At 36.3% G+C, this 18,420-nt stretch overlaps 1 protein-coding gene across 1 annotated transcript in view; it reads left to right on the forward strand.

Annotated features, from left to right (window-relative positions):
- The window catches only part of pdzd2 (PDZ domain containing 2), a 73,159-nt gene that overhangs the window by 22,059 nt on the left and 32,680 nt on the right, over positions 1-18,420 (forward strand). The window contains 2 exon segments of the mRNA XM_056745821.1: positions 9,324-9,810; positions 14,282-14,427. Coding sequence (XP_056601799.1) covers positions 9,324-9,810; positions 14,282-14,427 — 633 coding nt within the window.

The raw sequence follows: 18,420 nt of genomic DNA on the forward strand, positions 1-18,420 counted from the left end.
ATTTATACACTTGGTTTTTCCACGCAATGAATATGATTGGTTTATTTATTACTACCAAAGAGGACATTGGATCATGTCTGTTTGAGTAGAAGCGGATTACAATGTTTACTGTAGCTCAGTGGTAAGAGCATTGCGTTAACAACGCAAGGATGTGGGTTCGATCCCAGGGGATTGCAAATACCTATGTAAAATGTATAGGGTAAAGCAATGTAAGTCGCTTTGGAATAAAAGCGTCTGCCAAATGCCTAAATGTAAATGTACTGCGTGACCAGACATGTTTATTCAGGTTTTGTTGGTGAATAACATGAATTCAGTTATTAAGTTTAATGTTTGTGGGATATTTTGTTGAACCAGCAGAACACATTCGAAATTCAGATTACGTAAAAGTGCAATAACACGTTTTAAGAATGCAGAACATTTCTCAAATGTTCTAGGTTTCAAATTATATGAAATGGATTATGTTTCATGGAAATGACATTGAGACCTGCTGGTGTGAAAGAAACTGCAATAAATGGCACGAAAAAGCAAAGTTAGTTCTAGACTTATGAATGTCAATTGGTTTACATTTATTTAAACCAAATGTGCACTCAACATCTATGCAATAAGCATTGTAATGTATAGTGCTTACTATGCATCTGTAAATTACTCTCCCATTTACACCTTTATTTAAATATATCGGTTTTATCTAAATAGTTATCTATTTTCCTACTTCTTGTGTTTATGTACTGTAAGTAGGAGAGTTTGTGACACCACAACAAATTCGTTTTGTGTGTGTCTACAAATTTGCAAATAAACTGATTCAAAATTTTCGGCCACTAGGGATGTGCGAGACTAATCGACATGTCAACATGAAAAAATTACACAAAATTTTATTATTCAAACAACTTTAAAAAACATTTTAAATAACATAATAAAGCAATATGTCTGAAAAAAGAAATAATTAAATTTTTTAAAGAAGTGTATCGTGAACGACATGTTTTAATTTTAGGTCAGATCTAGCATCCGTTTCCTTCGTGCCCATTGCAGCATCCTCAGAAATGACCACTTGAAAGACAAATTGTGGGGTAGTTTTGAAGGAGGAAAAGGGGTAGATTCCACGCAAACTGTCATATGAAAGTGGCATAATAATAATTTCTCTGGAGCCATGCGTAACTATACTGTATTGGGTTCTTATTGCCGCGATGTGTAAAAAGCAGACGAAGGCGCGGAATGCAGGCATAAAACTAACATGTTGATCCAAAGCTATATATACAGTTAAATTAACAACAACTTAAGAATATATATCAATATTTTAATATTTAAAAGGCTTTTGAAATTTTGCATTTGAAAATTTGAACTTTGATTATAATGTTTATCACTGTTATATGTGTAAAATAATATTAACATCATTATCACATGCAGACTCGAATGTTTAGCCTATGCATGTTCTATAAATTAGCTAATATGGGCACCAGGCTTTATTAGCGGCTTTTCAATCGCTCTTTCAATGCTTTCTGTAGCTTGTTCTGTACTTTTTAATAAATAACTAAAACATGATATAATGTAGGCTATCTTGTTTGTTGATAGGCTACCCTTATTATTGGCTACCCTTTAATGATAGGCTGATAGGCCACCCTACTTATAACTTGTACATTACATTAACGCATTTGGCAGACGCTTTTATCCAAAACAACTTACATTGCATTATGCTATACATTTGTTTCTAATTATGTATGTAATACCTGGGATCGAACCGACTTGGCGTTGTTAACGCCATGCTCTAACCACTGAGCTACAAGAAAGCTGAACATTTTTACCTTACTTGCGACATAATTAAAAAAGCAATGTTTTTCATTCAACAGCATTTAAATAAACAAATAATGAAACATTAGTACTTTAGCTTTCTAATTAATTGTTGTTAAATATTTTAAGTTTCATGATTTCAGCGTAATAGACACACTTTTACTTACATTTTATTTAATTTGATAACTAAAATTTAATTGAACTTTTAGAGTCCGAAAGAGGGAGATTTTAAGCCCAAGCAGAGACAAGCCAAAGCAAACAAATGCTCATCGCGTCACTTCTTGCAGCCGCTTAAACGATCCAGTCAGGGTTGGCCTATCAGCAAATGCAGAAATATTAATGATCATAACGTAAGGAAAGTGGAACACATATGCCTGTTTTAGATCATTAAATATTGGAAATGAACAGTTTGATTAAAAGCCTACATTCTATAGTCTTTAAAATGCATAGGCCCGACTCAATGTTTTTGGACCGCCTTCTGGGCCATTCTTAGTTTCACTACACGGTTATAAAACCTTAGTTTAAAATACTCTCAAATTGATCGTAACGCACATCCCTAATGGCCACTTAGTTTATAGTGATCGAATCTCAAATATCGAATGCAACAATATTCCATTTTTAAGTGTGACGTGTCTGAATAGCCGGGAGCCATTATATGATTAAATGAAACTAAATCTAATTATATTATGTTTCCACACATGTACGAATTTAATCTAAATAAACCTGAGAGATTTGCCTTTCCTTAATCAAATTATTTTTCAGTATTATTATCTTATTGTAATTTCTGTTTCAGTCATTGTAATGCTAATTTTTGCTAATCTTAATCATGTTTTTCTGGAAGCTTGATATAAATGTGAGTACCCGTTTGCACGCTGTTCTCTTTTGGTTAACCAAACAACAATTAATTTTTTTAAAGAAATTTCATAAATGAACTTTTCTTATAGCATAGTAGTGAGGATATTTGTTAAAGGAGTAGTCCATTTGTTTGTCTTGTTTATATGCTGAGGCTTGTGTATCAGATATTTCTTATTTTGAAATGGTTTCTGGCATGCGCTTGCTTGTACACTGAGCTGTGGTCCTTGGAAAGTCTTGGAAAGCATGGGAAGCATTACAAAACGTAGATCCCAGCTTGGTTTTTGCTTGACCTCTTACCCATTCTTTCCATTAAAAATCTTTGATAACGAATAATCTGAATCAGAATTCATTCCCATTTATGTCAAATCTAGCATTTGCGATACCAAAACACCTGTAAAGAAGGGATACAAAGGATTAGGATCTGGCTCTAAAGGCATGTTGCCTCAAAATAATGACTAACCATTCTCCTGCCGGATCTGTCTGGAGTTTTCCACATATTGAAGGAGGCATGAATTAAAATCACAATTTTAACCCAAGCTTTTGTTATATAAGAGGGAATCGTATTCACGCGAACGTCATGTAAGTGTTAGAACTGAAAACGCCCTTGTTACTGAGATAACATCTGTTATTGACACCAGTCCCAGCGAACACCAGGTTCTGGAATGAACCGATCTGTGACGACATTGATAGGTTGAACACCGCCTCCACAGGCACCTTTAACATCAAACTGAAAAGCATTTGTTTGATTTATATTTCTGTCTAGGAGATAAGCAGTGACCAAGTCACATCAAATAGTCACTTGGGTATCTTAAGGTTTTATGTTTGGCCAGCCACTTTTATCCATACAGTATTACGCGATATCACTTTCCCTCCAAAAGCTTGTGGTAGGTGAGTTAGTGCTATTTTGTGGTACCGACCCAAAGCCACAAATCACTTCCATAGTTCCCTTTGGAGGATTGATCTTTCCAACTCTACACAAACAACCATTGTGAGGCCCTTGTTATTTTTAAGACATGTAAAAATGCACAGATCCTCTGTGATTACTTGCCTCTACTTAATGTTACAGCGCCGCGAAAGTTACTTCCCACTTTGGACAAATTACTTTGTTGTACTGCATTCATTGCTCACTTAGGATAAAATATCTACCAAATGAATATGTAATTTTTAAGTGGAATGCTTACAGCATCTAAGTTAAAGCACTTATACAATAATGCTTTAATTTAACTGCACTACAATCCTTGATATCAGGTGACTACCTATACTTGCTTCTAGAGTTCAGTCCTCCTTTCATGTTATGTGGTCATTAGTTTATTTCAACAAAAATAGGAAGAATCAAACAAAAACGCAAAATGATCAGATATCATCATAAACCATAGTTGCCAGAAGTGGTAGAAAGATTTTCAATGTCTTTTCCTCTCCAGCAGACTAATGGAATTCACTTTGCTTGCCACTAACTCTGGAGTGCATCTGCTTAAAGGAAAAAATATCCTGTCAGTGATTCATTGGACCAGCGGATTTTAACCTCAATGCTCTGCTAAAGACCATGATCAGGGTCTTCTGGATTACAGGGGGCACAAGAGGAATGCAATGTGACAAAATAGCATTATGGTTATGTGAGTATGGTGGAAAATGGAAGAATTGCAATTCAAGATTTTTTAATTGATTTAGATTTTTTTCCATGACGGCAGTCTGAGGTTGTAGCTGCACTCAGTTATATTTTGCATCTATTATTTTTACTATCCCTGCCTAAAACATTTCTCTGTTGTTTGATATTGGTTACAAAAGCAGTCTCAACAAAATTTGACTTAAACATCTTCAAACAAATGTAATTAAATAAATCTCTATTGTAAAATCTCAGAGGAGACCTGGTCCTTCCGGCTGAGCCTGGTTTCTCCCAAGGTTTTTTCTACATATACTCATCATTGGAGAATGGGTTCCTCGCCACTTGGCCATGCTGGCTTGCTCACCGGGGGACTATTGATATTAGTTTAGCATAAGATTCTGTAAACTCCCTTAACGTTGTTTAGTAGAATGGTCTTACTCTTTCTATAATATGTATTATATAAATAAAGTGAATTGAATTGAAGATTTTTCGCTTTGGTAGTCTGTTCTTGTTGGTATTTTTTGCAACATGTGATATCCAGGTGCACACTTTTTTACATCTGCAATAGATTGGCTCACAACCATGGGATTTATTTTTCAGTCAGCAGTGGATATGAATGAACGTCTGCCCAACCTGATGTCTAAGCCTTCAATCCAATGCATGCATTGGCGCCACTTTGAACAGAAAAGCAAACAAAGTACAGATTTGTTGGGAGACATAGTTCTGAATTATTTAACCCACATTGTATCAAAGAAAGGTCTTGGGCGTCTTCCACTTTCAGACGGCAAATCACTGTGTCGCTCACAGAAGCACGGCTTTGAGGACTAGGGTCTGTTTCAGTCGGTCCACGTTGGTCACCATCCTTTTTAAATTGTGCAGGAGCTTGGCTCGTAGAGGTGGATTTCCCTACTGCAGCTGTGGTTTGGTCTGTGAGAGGCAATGAAGGCAGAGCTTGTTGCTGGGTTTCTATGAGATCCATTAGCTTTTACTGCAGCTTAAATTCCTTGTCAGCGTGCCAGAGCTGAGATCATGGCTTGTTTTTCTTCTGGTTTGGTCTTTATCAGATGTTGATTTGCATGACAAGTCTTTAGAATGTCAGGTTTGAGCAGAGATATGATTCTTTATGAGTCTTTTATGAGAAGTGATGTGGAGGTACCCCAGTACAGGGCCGGTGTCTTTAACATCCATTAATATACTTTTTATTTCTTTCATTTTTATAAGCAGTTGGTTAGTGGTTCTGCTTGTCAGAATGCTGAATGTTTGATGTGAGCTGGATAAAAGACATTATTAGGCTTCTAATGATATGAGACTATTACAGTGTTTATTGTGTGGTAAAGTAATTTTTATGTTTCTTTCTGCTCGAACTCCCAACATTTGTGGGTTGGCAAAGCATGAGTTGAATGGCTAAGCATGTTTAAATAATGTCATGGACGGAACTAACATGATGACATCACATATAAAAATCACATATATAACAGCAGAGGGATTCACCACAGACTTAAGATACGCCTTTTCCTTCTTATTAAAGACACAGTTTACCCAAAAATTACAACTGTCATCATCACACACGCTGTTCCAACATGTTGGGAATTTTTCTATTTTCTAAGAAATGCTGTCAGGCTCCACAATGACAGTAAGATACTGTATATAGCCCTTTAAATGTATAATATAATTGATACATACAACTTGTAGGCTATTCTATTTTTCAGCAGATCTCGTATAAGCTTTATTCAGGTATAGCTCAGTGCATTGAACAAACCAAAATATCTGTCAATGTTTACTGAAAATCCTGTTTACGCTTATAAATATGGCTTATTTTAAGTAACTTCAATCTGTTCAATCTTTCAGTGAGTACATATTTTTTAAGGGAACTTTTCCTTTAAATATTCTAGAAAAAAAACATTAAAACGCTGCCAGCTTTTGGCAGAATGAAGAATCAGGAAAGCAAGTTTGAGGTGTTAAGACATGTACTTTATGTCCTTCAGCAATCCAAATATATTATTTGTCATCTGAAGAGACATACATGCATTGTGGCAGTCATGGTTTATGAACTACAAAGTAGATATCGTTCCAGCATTCCAATAAGACGAGATGTCTTCTACAACTGTATGATCTGGAATGCGGTGTTGTGTTTCCATTAAGCCATTGAGACTGAAGCTGTCACCAGAAGCACAACACATTTGGATTTTGTGTGCGGCAGTTTTTGTGCCAAGATGTTTGAAGTGATTCGGTAGAGTTGTGTTGTGATATTTTACGTCTTGAGTCCCACAATGTTGAGAACTTTGTTCATATCAGACAGAAAAGCAAAAGAAAAGAGATTATGACAAAACGGTTCAGATTTTCATTGTCTGCTTGATGACAGAGGTAATGGGAAATTACACAAAATGGACCCAAAGTCCCAAACGCTGTTTCTCACATTAAACAAAATCAAAACAAACTGAAGCTTTAAAGCATCTTGCACAGAAGTGACTCTCGTACAGGAAAATATATAAACCTTCCAACCAAACCCACTGTCAAACTCTGCCCGCTTCCTCTTCAGGGAATTCTTCTTCATCGACTTTCCTGAACATTGCTCACTTTGTTGTATTTCTACTTGTCAGTATTTTTAGTCTTTGAACGCTTTCTTTCCAGGATATCGAGTGTGACTACATTAGCACACCTGATTGAAAAGGCAAACAACCGTCTCTGTGATTCTGATCTCCAGAGATACCTGCAGCAATCATGCAGAAATAATTAGGCCTATTTATATTAAAGTCTGACTTTTTGCTTGATTCCTTACAGTTGTTTTGGTGTGTTTTAAGACCAATTCCTAATGATACATTTCTGGTTTGTATGTTGAGATTTCAGCTCTCTGTAATCATCTTAAACAGCAGGATCAGTTGTCAGTGCTCTGTCATTAACAGCTGGCCCGAGTGCTCTTAACTTAAGATGGCCATTTTAAAAGATGATTTGAGCTGAAACTAACACATTAAGTTAGGCATGACACAAAAAATAAATCCTCTTTAGGAGGCATATAGTGGCAGATCACATGAAATCTCAAGTAATACTACAACCCTGCAGTGTGTGACATCTTTAGAGCATTTTTCTAATTCTTGTATAATTAAAATGCAGGTAATTTGATAATAATCAAAATCCACGTGGAACCTTTGTACTTATACAAATTTACTTGTTACAACACAGAATCATTCAATTGCAAAAAGCTAAATTGTGGTTAAATTGTAGAAGAAATATTATATTTTATGTTGACATATTTATTTTCTTTCTCAAAAACTTTTATGGGATTAAAACATTTTTGTGGTTAAGCAAATGTGGAAAAAAATCACTTGCCAAGTCAATAGAGACTCTCACGATTCTTTTTTGAGCATTCAAGACAGACAAAAAGCATTTGGGCAATTCCATGGACATGTCAACCTTAAGTTTTTACCAAATGTTTTACTGTTCTAATAGCTCAGATGTAGAAGTGTTTTGAAAGCATAGTCATCCATAGTCAGGTAAGTAAATTGTCACATCTGTAATGGACAATATTCCTCATAAACAGGCATATTGTATTATTTTGTGGTCTAAAGAGCCATTTGTTCTAAATTTGTTGGGAATTATTATATCTGGTTTGCACATTTTAATTCAAAGAAATCCTACAAAGTAAGCTGATGTCTCTCAAAACCTTCATTCCTTTTTTGCAACATCCATAACCCTTGGATATTTCTCTCTTTTAAAACAGAAAACTTGTGCATAGACTGATATTTTATAATGTCTGGACTTTAGGGTTTAGTAAAATGTAAACACATGATTCAATATATTGGTAATTAATACATTCTCTGAGAATTTATATTTCAAGTTTTGACTCAAAATGTCACATCCATAACACTGGATTTTGCCATTTATTGTAAAAATATATTACATCAGTTTCTTGGTATTGATTGTGAGTATTTCCTCTTGTGAAAGGATTAACATATAAATCTCTCTTTCGGTTGTTTTGTTTGTATCATTCATTGTCTTACTGTTTAGGTGATGTAAGCAAATGCTTTGTTTTTGTGGCAGTGTCAGTATGGCTAGTCAGGACATTGTGACAGAAAGTTCAGTCCCCTAAAGCCTTTTGTGCAGCTGTCAGCTTGGAAAACTAATGAAAAGTACCACTCAGATGCAACTAATATGACCCTGTGTGCAGATACTGGATAATGTGTTGCTAGAACACTGACCATAAGGACATTTATTTGACCTGATCACTTACTGAGCTCTCTGTCATTGGTTAAACTCAAGGTGTGTGCACTCTCTTGACTCTATGTATTTTGGGACTAAATGTATCTATGACGGTTTGGCAACATGTTTTTTAGCGTATTTGGTGACAGGATACCAGGATGTGACTGAGCGTTAAAAAGCTGTATTCATGGTGTGTAAATCCTTCATGCTTTGTGCTTTTATGAGGTCGCCTTATATGTGATGAAACCGAAACCAAACTAAGCAGTGCAAAACAATGAATAACTTGGGACTGGGATCATTCTAGCTTGTTATTATATACTGACAGAATGCACGTCCAACCAGTTGGTTGGAGATTTTTAGTTGTATTCAGAATTAAGTTTATTAGGATAATTACATGATAAATGTGTGTTCCTCTGGCTTGAAGTCGGAAAATCTAGGTTGCACAGGTAGTCACGAGGGAAGTTTTTCAACACATACCCCTCAGGTGCCATATCAGTTGTTTCATTGCTCTTGTCTAGACATGAAATATGGCCTTAAATATGTTCTGCACATTTTTTTATAACAGATACTAGAGTTGGACTTGGGATCGGACAGGACAATGTAACATCTATATTGCAGCGTTTAGTTTGACTTTTTACTCGTTGGTTTTGCTTTCATCTGATATGGGGACGTTGGTAGTTTTTTTTTTTGTTCATGAAAACAATTGGGATGACCTAATTCTACACTATTTTGTTTTTATTGTCTGTCTCTAAATGGTGATTGGTTGGAAGTATTTTGTTAAATGTGAATATTTAACTAACAAATCTACTAGTTAAAATTGAGTTTAACTCAACTGTGGATTACCAGATTTTCAGTTTACTAATCTTTTTTTAATATTTTTCTACAGTTATTTGGCGGACCAGTGCTGGAATGGAGGCTGCATCTACTTGATCATGTTGCGAAGAATCAAACGCAAAGCTCCTCTTCCTCCTTGCAATGGCAACAGCGGGGGAAACTGTGTGGACGGGTCCACCGAGCACCGAAGTAGCGTCTCTTCTGAGACTACAGGTAGCCCCACACAAAACGGCAAACGGACTCGCAAATTTGGCGTCATTTCCCGCTCCTCGTTCACTCGCGACAGCAGCGACGGTAAAGATTGCCAGGACTGTGAGCATGAGAATGGCTATAGCTCTATGGAGGCCGAGGTGACATCGCCTGAGACAAGCACACCTCTGGACACACCAACCGATGATAGTCCATTCATCATTCCTTCAGAGGTGATACCCAATCACATGAGGGTGGGGAGCACAGCTACCCTACCCAGTCGATCACATGCCTCACGCCTCTCTGAAAGCTACAAGAACGATTCAATAAGCAGTGAACCTTCCTGTCAGGTAGGAAATAAGTGAACCAAAAAAAGCATGTTTTTTTATAAGCATTAAGGCTTTAGAACATGTGTTAGATTTGTGTTTACGCTCTTATTTGTGTTTTTTATTTGGAAATGAACCCATGACCTTGCCATTGCATTGCTCCAAATGAGGAAAAGCAAACAAGCACTTTGAAGTCTTTGGGAACCGCCCTTTAAGTGCACAAATTGAAGATGTACGCACTTTGCCATTGGCTTTTCTTTGGACTAGGATGAGTAGTTGGTTGATGCTCATCTTATAATAAGTAGTTTGGACCCCACAGTGTGGCTAGACTGCAGATGTTTCTCATTTTATCCTTCTTTGCGACCTCTGGTGATCCTTAGAGCGTGTAATCCATGTGACATTGGGCCGAGCGGCTCACTCAAAATAACCATAAGGGTTCTTCCAGATATGACCATGTATCCGTGGTTGTAAGAAATCTTCAAGGGGTCATCCTTGAAAAAACTGTACTAGTCGGATTTTAAACGTCACATGGGATTTTAAAGTCACAAGATATGGCATTTTCAGAAAGCCACATAAGAGGACAACAAACTGAATCCACATGCTTAATTTCATATTTCCTTTACTTTCTTTTTAAAGCAACATAAGTAGATGCTTTCTCTCAGATTTAGCAGATGCATGCAAAAGCTTTTGAATGTCTTTTATTTCCGTACTATGTATATTATGTATTTTAGCTTTGAATGAATAATGAATTGCAACCAATGGCTCACTCCAACCATCCCTTTCGAAGCACTATGGTGGCTGAAACAGGGCTAAGATGTTGTGACGTTTTCACGTCTTTGCCAAAGGATGAAATGTAATACGAAACACACTATTTGGAGCAGTTTGTCTGTTTAGGGCTATTGTAGAAACAACATGGTGAATTCCATGCAAGGGCACGGTGTATGTCGATAGAAATAGCTCATTCTTAGGTAATAAAAACATAACGCTTCATTATCTTAGGTCTTTATACACCTCTGAAGACATAGTTATGTATATTACTGTATATTGTATTTCTATCGATAGATTCTTTAAAAAAATGTCACATTAGACATTTAAAGTCAGAACTCTGTAGTCCATTTGTTACGTGGTTACAACTGATGAGTTTTACATTTTTGTGGGAAATCGTTTTAAAATGACAATACCTCCAGAGTCACTCAAATAACTCATGTTACCTTGGAGCCAAAAACGTTCTGAACCACAAATGTTCATCCCATCGTTGTGGCTCGTAAAAGCTGTACTGTACCTCATCAAACGTAAATCCAAATGAAGAAATAATTCATGCCGAATCTTATTTGTACTACTAGCCTAAACCAACGTATGAGCATGAGAAAACAAACCACAGAAAAGGATCTACAACTGTTCCTTCTCAGATGCACATTCCTAAAATGTAAAACCGGTCATTTTCCTTTATATTCAGTACAGTGAGAACACCATGCGCATATTCCCAGTAGAAGCATTAATGTGTTAATGCATCTGCGTTGTGTAGGAACAGACAGGTGGGAGGATATGCATGCTTATTTTGACAGGGAAGAGAATAAGCGTGAGAATAAGTGGCAGACCGTCTAAGCGAGTGATCCGTGTCAGTGATTCACTCTGCCGTCAGGCTTTCCTTGAAAACATGCCCCTCTCCTTGACACATTTCTAAGGGAAGATGAACAAGTGACAGCATGTTTACAGTCCAGAGGTATGTGCTAACCTAACTGCCATGCTGGGAGGAAGTAAACTGAATGTTACAGGTGAAGTGTTTCTTTTGTGTGACCCTAGCGACACCAAAGTAAATGAAAAGTCGAACTGTAGTTCAACAACAAATAATAAGCTAACACATATAAAGCTCATGTTAGCTAAGCCGTTAATCTAACCAGGCTAACCTGCCAAGTTTGTCTTGTATAGGATCCCAAGAGTTCTCTTAAAGGTCCAGTGTAAGAATTGCAACCAACGGCTCACTTCACCCCTCCCTTTCAAAGCACTAAGGTGGCAGATACGGGGCTAAGTCCTTTGCCGAAGGACACTGTTTTTCTGCAAACTTGGTGAACGTGGATATGCTGATATTTCTTTAAAAAAGTTGAAGTTAGGAAAAGCACACACAAAGTCTTAGTTTGTTTATATTAAAGAGACTTTTTTATTATTCATTTTTTATTTGATTTCAAATTTGTTTTAAAACTGCAAATTAGTTTTGTTATTTGACATAAAATATATTTTATTTTACAAAGAATTGTGCAGCATTAGAAAAAAATAAAAGGGCAGTTGTTTTTATTTTCCTCAACTCGATATGTAAAAAAATCATGATTAAATCGCATCGTGAGATGAGAATCGTGAATTGCATCTGAGCTGAGTGAGTCGTTATATCCCTATTATATTGCATTTCTGTCAAAATGTCCTGCAAAAATGTACACATTGGACCTTTAAAATCCTTTGCTTTGTGAATGCAATGCCTTTGTTTATTTGTGTTCACCGAATTCTATTTTATCTACATTGGAAATCATTCTGAGTTTGATCATTCAGTAAGTTTGCGTTTCAGCATCTCCCACTGTTTAACTAGTCAAATCCACACTTAACAGCTTTTTCAAGCCATTGGTGGGACTGGGAATTAAGTCAGACTATTAAAAAATTTAATATTAATAAATATTAGTAGATTAAAATATTTTTTTAATCGTTACCGTATTGGTAGCTCTAACCAAAAAGTAGCAAAGAGCGTTTCTTACAGAATTGTCAATAAAAAGTAAATATTATGGTATGTAAGGTTAAATCAACGGGGTGAAGAGAAAAGTTTTGGATTTGTAGCATTTGGACGATTGTTTAAAAATATAGACCTAATTTTGTGTCTTGGAAATAGTGTTGAACAACGCATGAGCCTCTGTTTTTGTATTATTATTAGAAACACTTTGATACTAGACACAATAGCTATAAATAGCTCAGTGTCTGAAATTAATTCATGCATTTACTGCAAACTGTGATGTCCTTCCAAAGTCTACATTCTTCAAATAAAATTGAGTTGAGTAAAAGTGGAAGAAATGCAGAATTGGCTAATTCAGATGTTTGGAATTGGGGTCTTTAACGGCATCAGCAGAAACACATTAAGTAGTTTTGTTAACTTAATGAGGCTGTCCATGAACTGATCCGATCAGGGTCCAATGAAAGCAGTTAAAAATAAAACATTAAAGCATTGTGTACTGTGTTCTACATTAACACTTTTGAAGTGAGTGTATTAGCATAGGAACAGAAGGTTATATATCCTTCTCAATGCTTTTCATGTCCTTAAGCCAGATCAGCACATCAGCGGATGAGGGGGGAGGTAAGAATGGCCACGTGTATTTACACATGTATAAAGGGATAGTTCACCTAAAAATGAAAATTCTGTCATCATTTACTCACCCTCGAGTTGTGTACATTTCTTAGTTTTGATGAACACAGAGAAAGATATTTGGAAGGATGTTTGCAATTTTCAGTTCTGGGACATCATTGACTACCAGAACCATGACCCAGATATGAAAAGGGCTCACATTCTTCTAAATATCTTTCTTTTTCAACAGAATAAGGAACTGTTTACAGGTTTAGAACAACTCGAGGGAGAGTAAGTGATGACATAATTTTAATTTTTGGGTGAACTATCCCTTTAAAAACTTTGTCCAATGTTCTTGAGTAGAACCTAAAAAGTCCTGTTAATTGGGCTGAATGTGTCAGAGATTTAATTTCTGCAGTAAAACATCTAGGTTTTACGTGAGGTTATGAAGTACACCGTGTATGTTTTTGACAAGAACATGTTGTTTTAATTATGCCAACCAAAATAATATAGGTAGACAAACACCTGGTTGCTTTAATTGTGCCAGATTTTACACTAAGAATTAGACCTCAGACTAATCAGGTCCAGACTTGACGTCAGTTTGGCTGTCATCCGGGTGCTTACAGGGAAGGGAATGGTTTATGTGTCATAATGTCAAGTGGATCACAAATTTACAAAATGACCCCTTTCTTCAGTCTGGGCATGTGATGCCCATTTTATGAGAGAAGATCTTTAGGGACTTTGCTTCTTAATCCTGCCCAACTTTGAAAAGCATGTTTAACCTTTTGAAACTGATGTTAATGTTTGTTGTACGAAAGGAACATTAAAAAGTGCTGAGGGATTAGAAAGTGTTCGGCAATATAAAAAAAAGATGTCTTGAGAAATCACACCTGTCTCTATGACAAAAAAAAGTTTCCCACATATTGAACAAGCTTAAAATAAATAAATACAAGTTTAAACCATTTAAGCTACATACAGTATATGCTATAGATGAGCCAATCATAAATTTAGCATTTAGACTTATTGTTTATTATTATATTTTTTTATTATTTATATATTTTTTCTTTTAAAAAATACAATTATTATATTATTTTTGCATTATATTATTGCATCATGCAATCACATTCCTGATTGTCGCAGAATTAGAGACAGATGTTCCCCTTTTCTGTCCCACAGCCCCGTGAGGGCAGTCGGATCTGGAAGATGCACATGGTGAAGGGTCAGGACGGACTGGGTATACAGATCACTGGTGGTCGCGGGTCTAAACGCTCTCCTCACGGAATCATCGTGGCCCACGTGGAAGAGGGAGGAGCTGCACAGAGGTAAAAAGCCCTCAGGTTTTCATTTGCTACCGTGGCAACGGTAGCTGCCGTGGTGACACCGGTCATCAGCATCTCATGCATATGTAAGCATAGCGAGTTTTAAGTGTCCTCAACAATACTCATTAATCTTCAAAGCCATGACTTCCCCACACAGACACATGGACAATATTTAGTCACGCTACCAGACAATAATAATCAGTTGACAAGGTACCGCAAGCTTATATAAGTGATATGATGCTCTGTGTCGCATTAGAAAATGCTCAAGTTTAATGAACAGTGTCTCTACTTTGCACTGCGTGTTTATGTCAAGTTTGTATCATGCTTGCAATGTGTAAAGCCAGTGTGTGGTATGTATGCTGATACTTGGCATTTTGAAAAGTTATTGAATGTCAGGTATCGTCGTAAAATCTTTTCCAGACAAATTTGTTATCGCTCAGATGTTGCTTTTGTAATAGCTCAGGGTGCGACTTTGTATTACATCATGTTTGGTTTCAACATTGTTTCAATATTATTTTTCCTGAAGAAAAAGCAGTTGTATAGAATACATACACAAATGACAATGTTGTGAATAGAATAGCTCAAATAAGGTGGTTGTGGATAGATGTAATGGAACATGGGTTTATATTGACATCTGTGAAATTTTTGATAGCAGTGAGCCCAGCGTAAATACGTTTAGTGTGAAAAACGTCTTTATTTGCTCTATATGTAATCTCATTACTGTCTAGGATACCAAAATAGAGCTGTATTATTTTTGAATTTGTCTTTCTCTTGGAATCCCTTTAATTTATACAAACAATAGAAGAAATAAACTGGGGAACAGATTATCTTTCACAAATCGTTTCCCTTGTGCAAGCTTTTTCATGTTATGGAATTTGCTGACTAGCTTTTCATTTATGTAAAATGTGACAAAGTTCAAAGAAAGCACAACAAAATGATGTAATGAGCCTACGTGCCTTAAAGGTGGAGTGGTTATTTGGAAAGGTGCTAACTTAAGCCTGCTAGCACTGAAATTGTAATTCCTCTATGCGATTCGCTGTCCAAAGCCACGCCTCCTCTAAACACATGAATGTATCTCGTAAATCCACGTAACGATTACAAACTAAATCCATTGGTATGCAAAATACGTTGACTGAAAATGTACACATGACCAGTCCCAGCGTTCGGCTTGAACGTTTTGAATGGGCTAACGTTTTTCGGTTCTACTCCTTTCACAGACGAAATATAATTATAAAAATATAATTTGACCACTACACTTCTTGATTGCCATTAGAATGTAAAGAGATTTCCAAGCAACATGACAAAACATGTTTCTGGACAGGATCACCCACCATGCCTTAAAAACAGAAAGTTAATTACTTAACAAAAGTTAAATTGAACCATACAGAGCGTTCAAAAATAGACCCTGTGGGTTTGTTTTTCAGACCAAAGAATAGTTGATATCAGAAAATAGAAAATTATTGGACTTGTAGTAAAATACGCATCTCCCCCAGAGAGCAAGACCATCCCCAGGCCTTAATGTTATCATTTGACAATAAAAATATTTCTCTTCAAATAGTCTTGAATGGGAGTAATTTCTGAGAAATATATGCACATGAAAAATGTGTATTGGCCTTTCTAGTGAGCTGCAAGAGGGCAGTCAGATCAGGGTCATCAATGAAGCATGATGTTCGTAGATTTGAAGTTTCCTGTTCTTATATAACAGCTAGCCCTTAGAGAGCTTCACATTCATTTCTCTGTAAATGGAAGCCCTGAGGAGTTTGAATTATTCTCTCTTCACTGCACACTGTTCTTCAACTTGACCGTAATGAAGCCTCAATTTAGCACCCAGGCATGTATGTCTCAAAAGTCTGAGGACATTTTACAGTGACAAATGGCAAAACTAGCGTGCAGACAATGATGTCATGTAAATAAAGTCTGTTTATGCTTCTTGATAACAGATTCATGATTATGCAGTATGTTTATTATATTGGATGTTTAGTCTGCTTAGAAAGATACATACACTGTCAAAAATAAAGGTGCTTTAAAGGTTCTTTACAGCGATGCCATAGAAGAACCAGTTTTGGTTCCACAAAGAACCATTTAGTAATCTCTTTGTAAGGTTTTTATAATCTGAAGAACCTTTTTTCACCACAAAGACCCTTTTGTGAAACATGTTCTATGGCATCCAAGAACCTTTTGAAGCACCTTTTTAAAGAGTGCACTTACATTGCATGTGTGCCTGGGAAATGATTTGACAGCATTTGAAACTTCCAAGATTAGATCCCCACAATATTGTAATTATGTACAAAGATTTACATGAATTTAGAATGAATACATTAAAATGATGTTTACTATCATAATACATGATTCTACACTCTTAAAAATAAAGATTCTTAAAAGGTTCTTCACAGCAATTGCCATTCTGTCAAAGGTTCTTTTGAGAACTCGAAGAGTTTTTTCTGATTTTAAAGTTCTTTATGGAACTACAGCAAGAGCACACAATACATCATCGAATTATCCCTGCATAAATTTGTGTTGTTTACATTATGCACATACGTGCCGATTGGCAACAATACAGAGACATATGACTTAGTTTGACTTACCTAATACGGTTCATGTCTGGCATCTTTTAGCGCTGGGACTGCTCCATCTATCACAGGGGTCAGCAAGTAAATTTGGGATCGGGCCAAAATACGAATTCGCTGCTAGATAGCGGGCCAGAACATTGTCAAAGGATAATTTAACATGCAACTAGAAGAGCCTACTTTTAAAATTTTGTTCTAATATAATTATATATAATTACATAATTAAAGCCTCTTTAACGTAACGTTACGTATTTGACGTAATAGTGCTGGGGGTAAGCTTTTACGTCATGTCGTGCCGTGTGATGTCAACATTTGATCTAGCTAGATGGTGAGAGAAAAAGGCACTATCCTGACTTAAACCTAGACATTTATTCAAGAAGTTTGTTATAAACTGAAAACAATTAGGCTTACTAGACACATTTTATGTCAGAGTGGGACCTGAGCAGGATTTGGTTTACAGGTGAGCGTAATGTGAGCGGAGAGTTTACTTGGTCCATGAGTGACTGAGCGAAGGGAAATATTAATAGTACCCTGAAAAAGAGCAGTTATGTTTCAGTCCGACATTCTGAGACATTACAGCCAATATTTTTAGTGTCTAAAGAGTAACTGTATAATAACTGATAATGTATATTTTATTTTCGTTACTTTATTTCCATGAACATATAGCTGCCATAGTGCAACATTATGAATGAAAACCTTTATTATTACTGGTTTAATAAAAGAAACAGGCTCTTAAGAAAAATAGACCAAAACATGGCGAAATACGTAAAAACTCAGTCGTTAAAGCATTTTACAATGTACTTTTAGAAACATATATATGTTATAGTGTGTCAAACTTCTTTTCGCCCACGCACCTCCGCAAATGGACGAGGCGTTTGTAGTTGACCCGCATTCTGCTCCGCGAGAAATATAAACGCTCCTCTTCGCTCACATGCTCTGCTGGCACGGGCCAGATATTATTGCAGATATTATTGCCTGTTTCCTACCCCTGATCTATCAGTTTCAAACGATAACATTCATTTATATAACATTCATCAACGAAATGCAGTGAGCAAACAAACACAGCTAAACTTCCGTTAGCTAAGTGAAGCGGCATTAATTATCCTCTGCCAGGATAATTTTCCAATAAGGGACTAAGAACCTTGTTACAAAAGGGGAATCCCTGTTCGAAAAAAACTTTCCCAAACCTGTACAAACCCTGGCAAAGTGAACCGAGCACAGAAATTCTACGTTATAGGTTCAACTTGTTTGACAAGTTGACCATGCTGAGGTCGAGAAGCCATCACGTTTGACAGTGTAAATACATGAAATAGAATGTTACCTCTGCTTTAAATGTGTAATCTTATTGTGATTTTTTTTACAAGCTTTCCCTCTAATCCCTGAAATTATTGTATGATTTGTTGGCCTAAAGAGAAAACACAAAATAAAT

This window comes from Triplophysa dalaica, chromosome 4, assembly GCF_015846415.1.
Source record: "Triplophysa dalaica isolate WHDGS20190420 chromosome 4, ASM1584641v1, whole genome shotgun sequence".
NCBI classification, from domain to species: domain Eukaryota; kingdom Metazoa; phylum Chordata; class Actinopteri; order Cypriniformes; family Nemacheilidae; genus Triplophysa; species Triplophysa dalaica.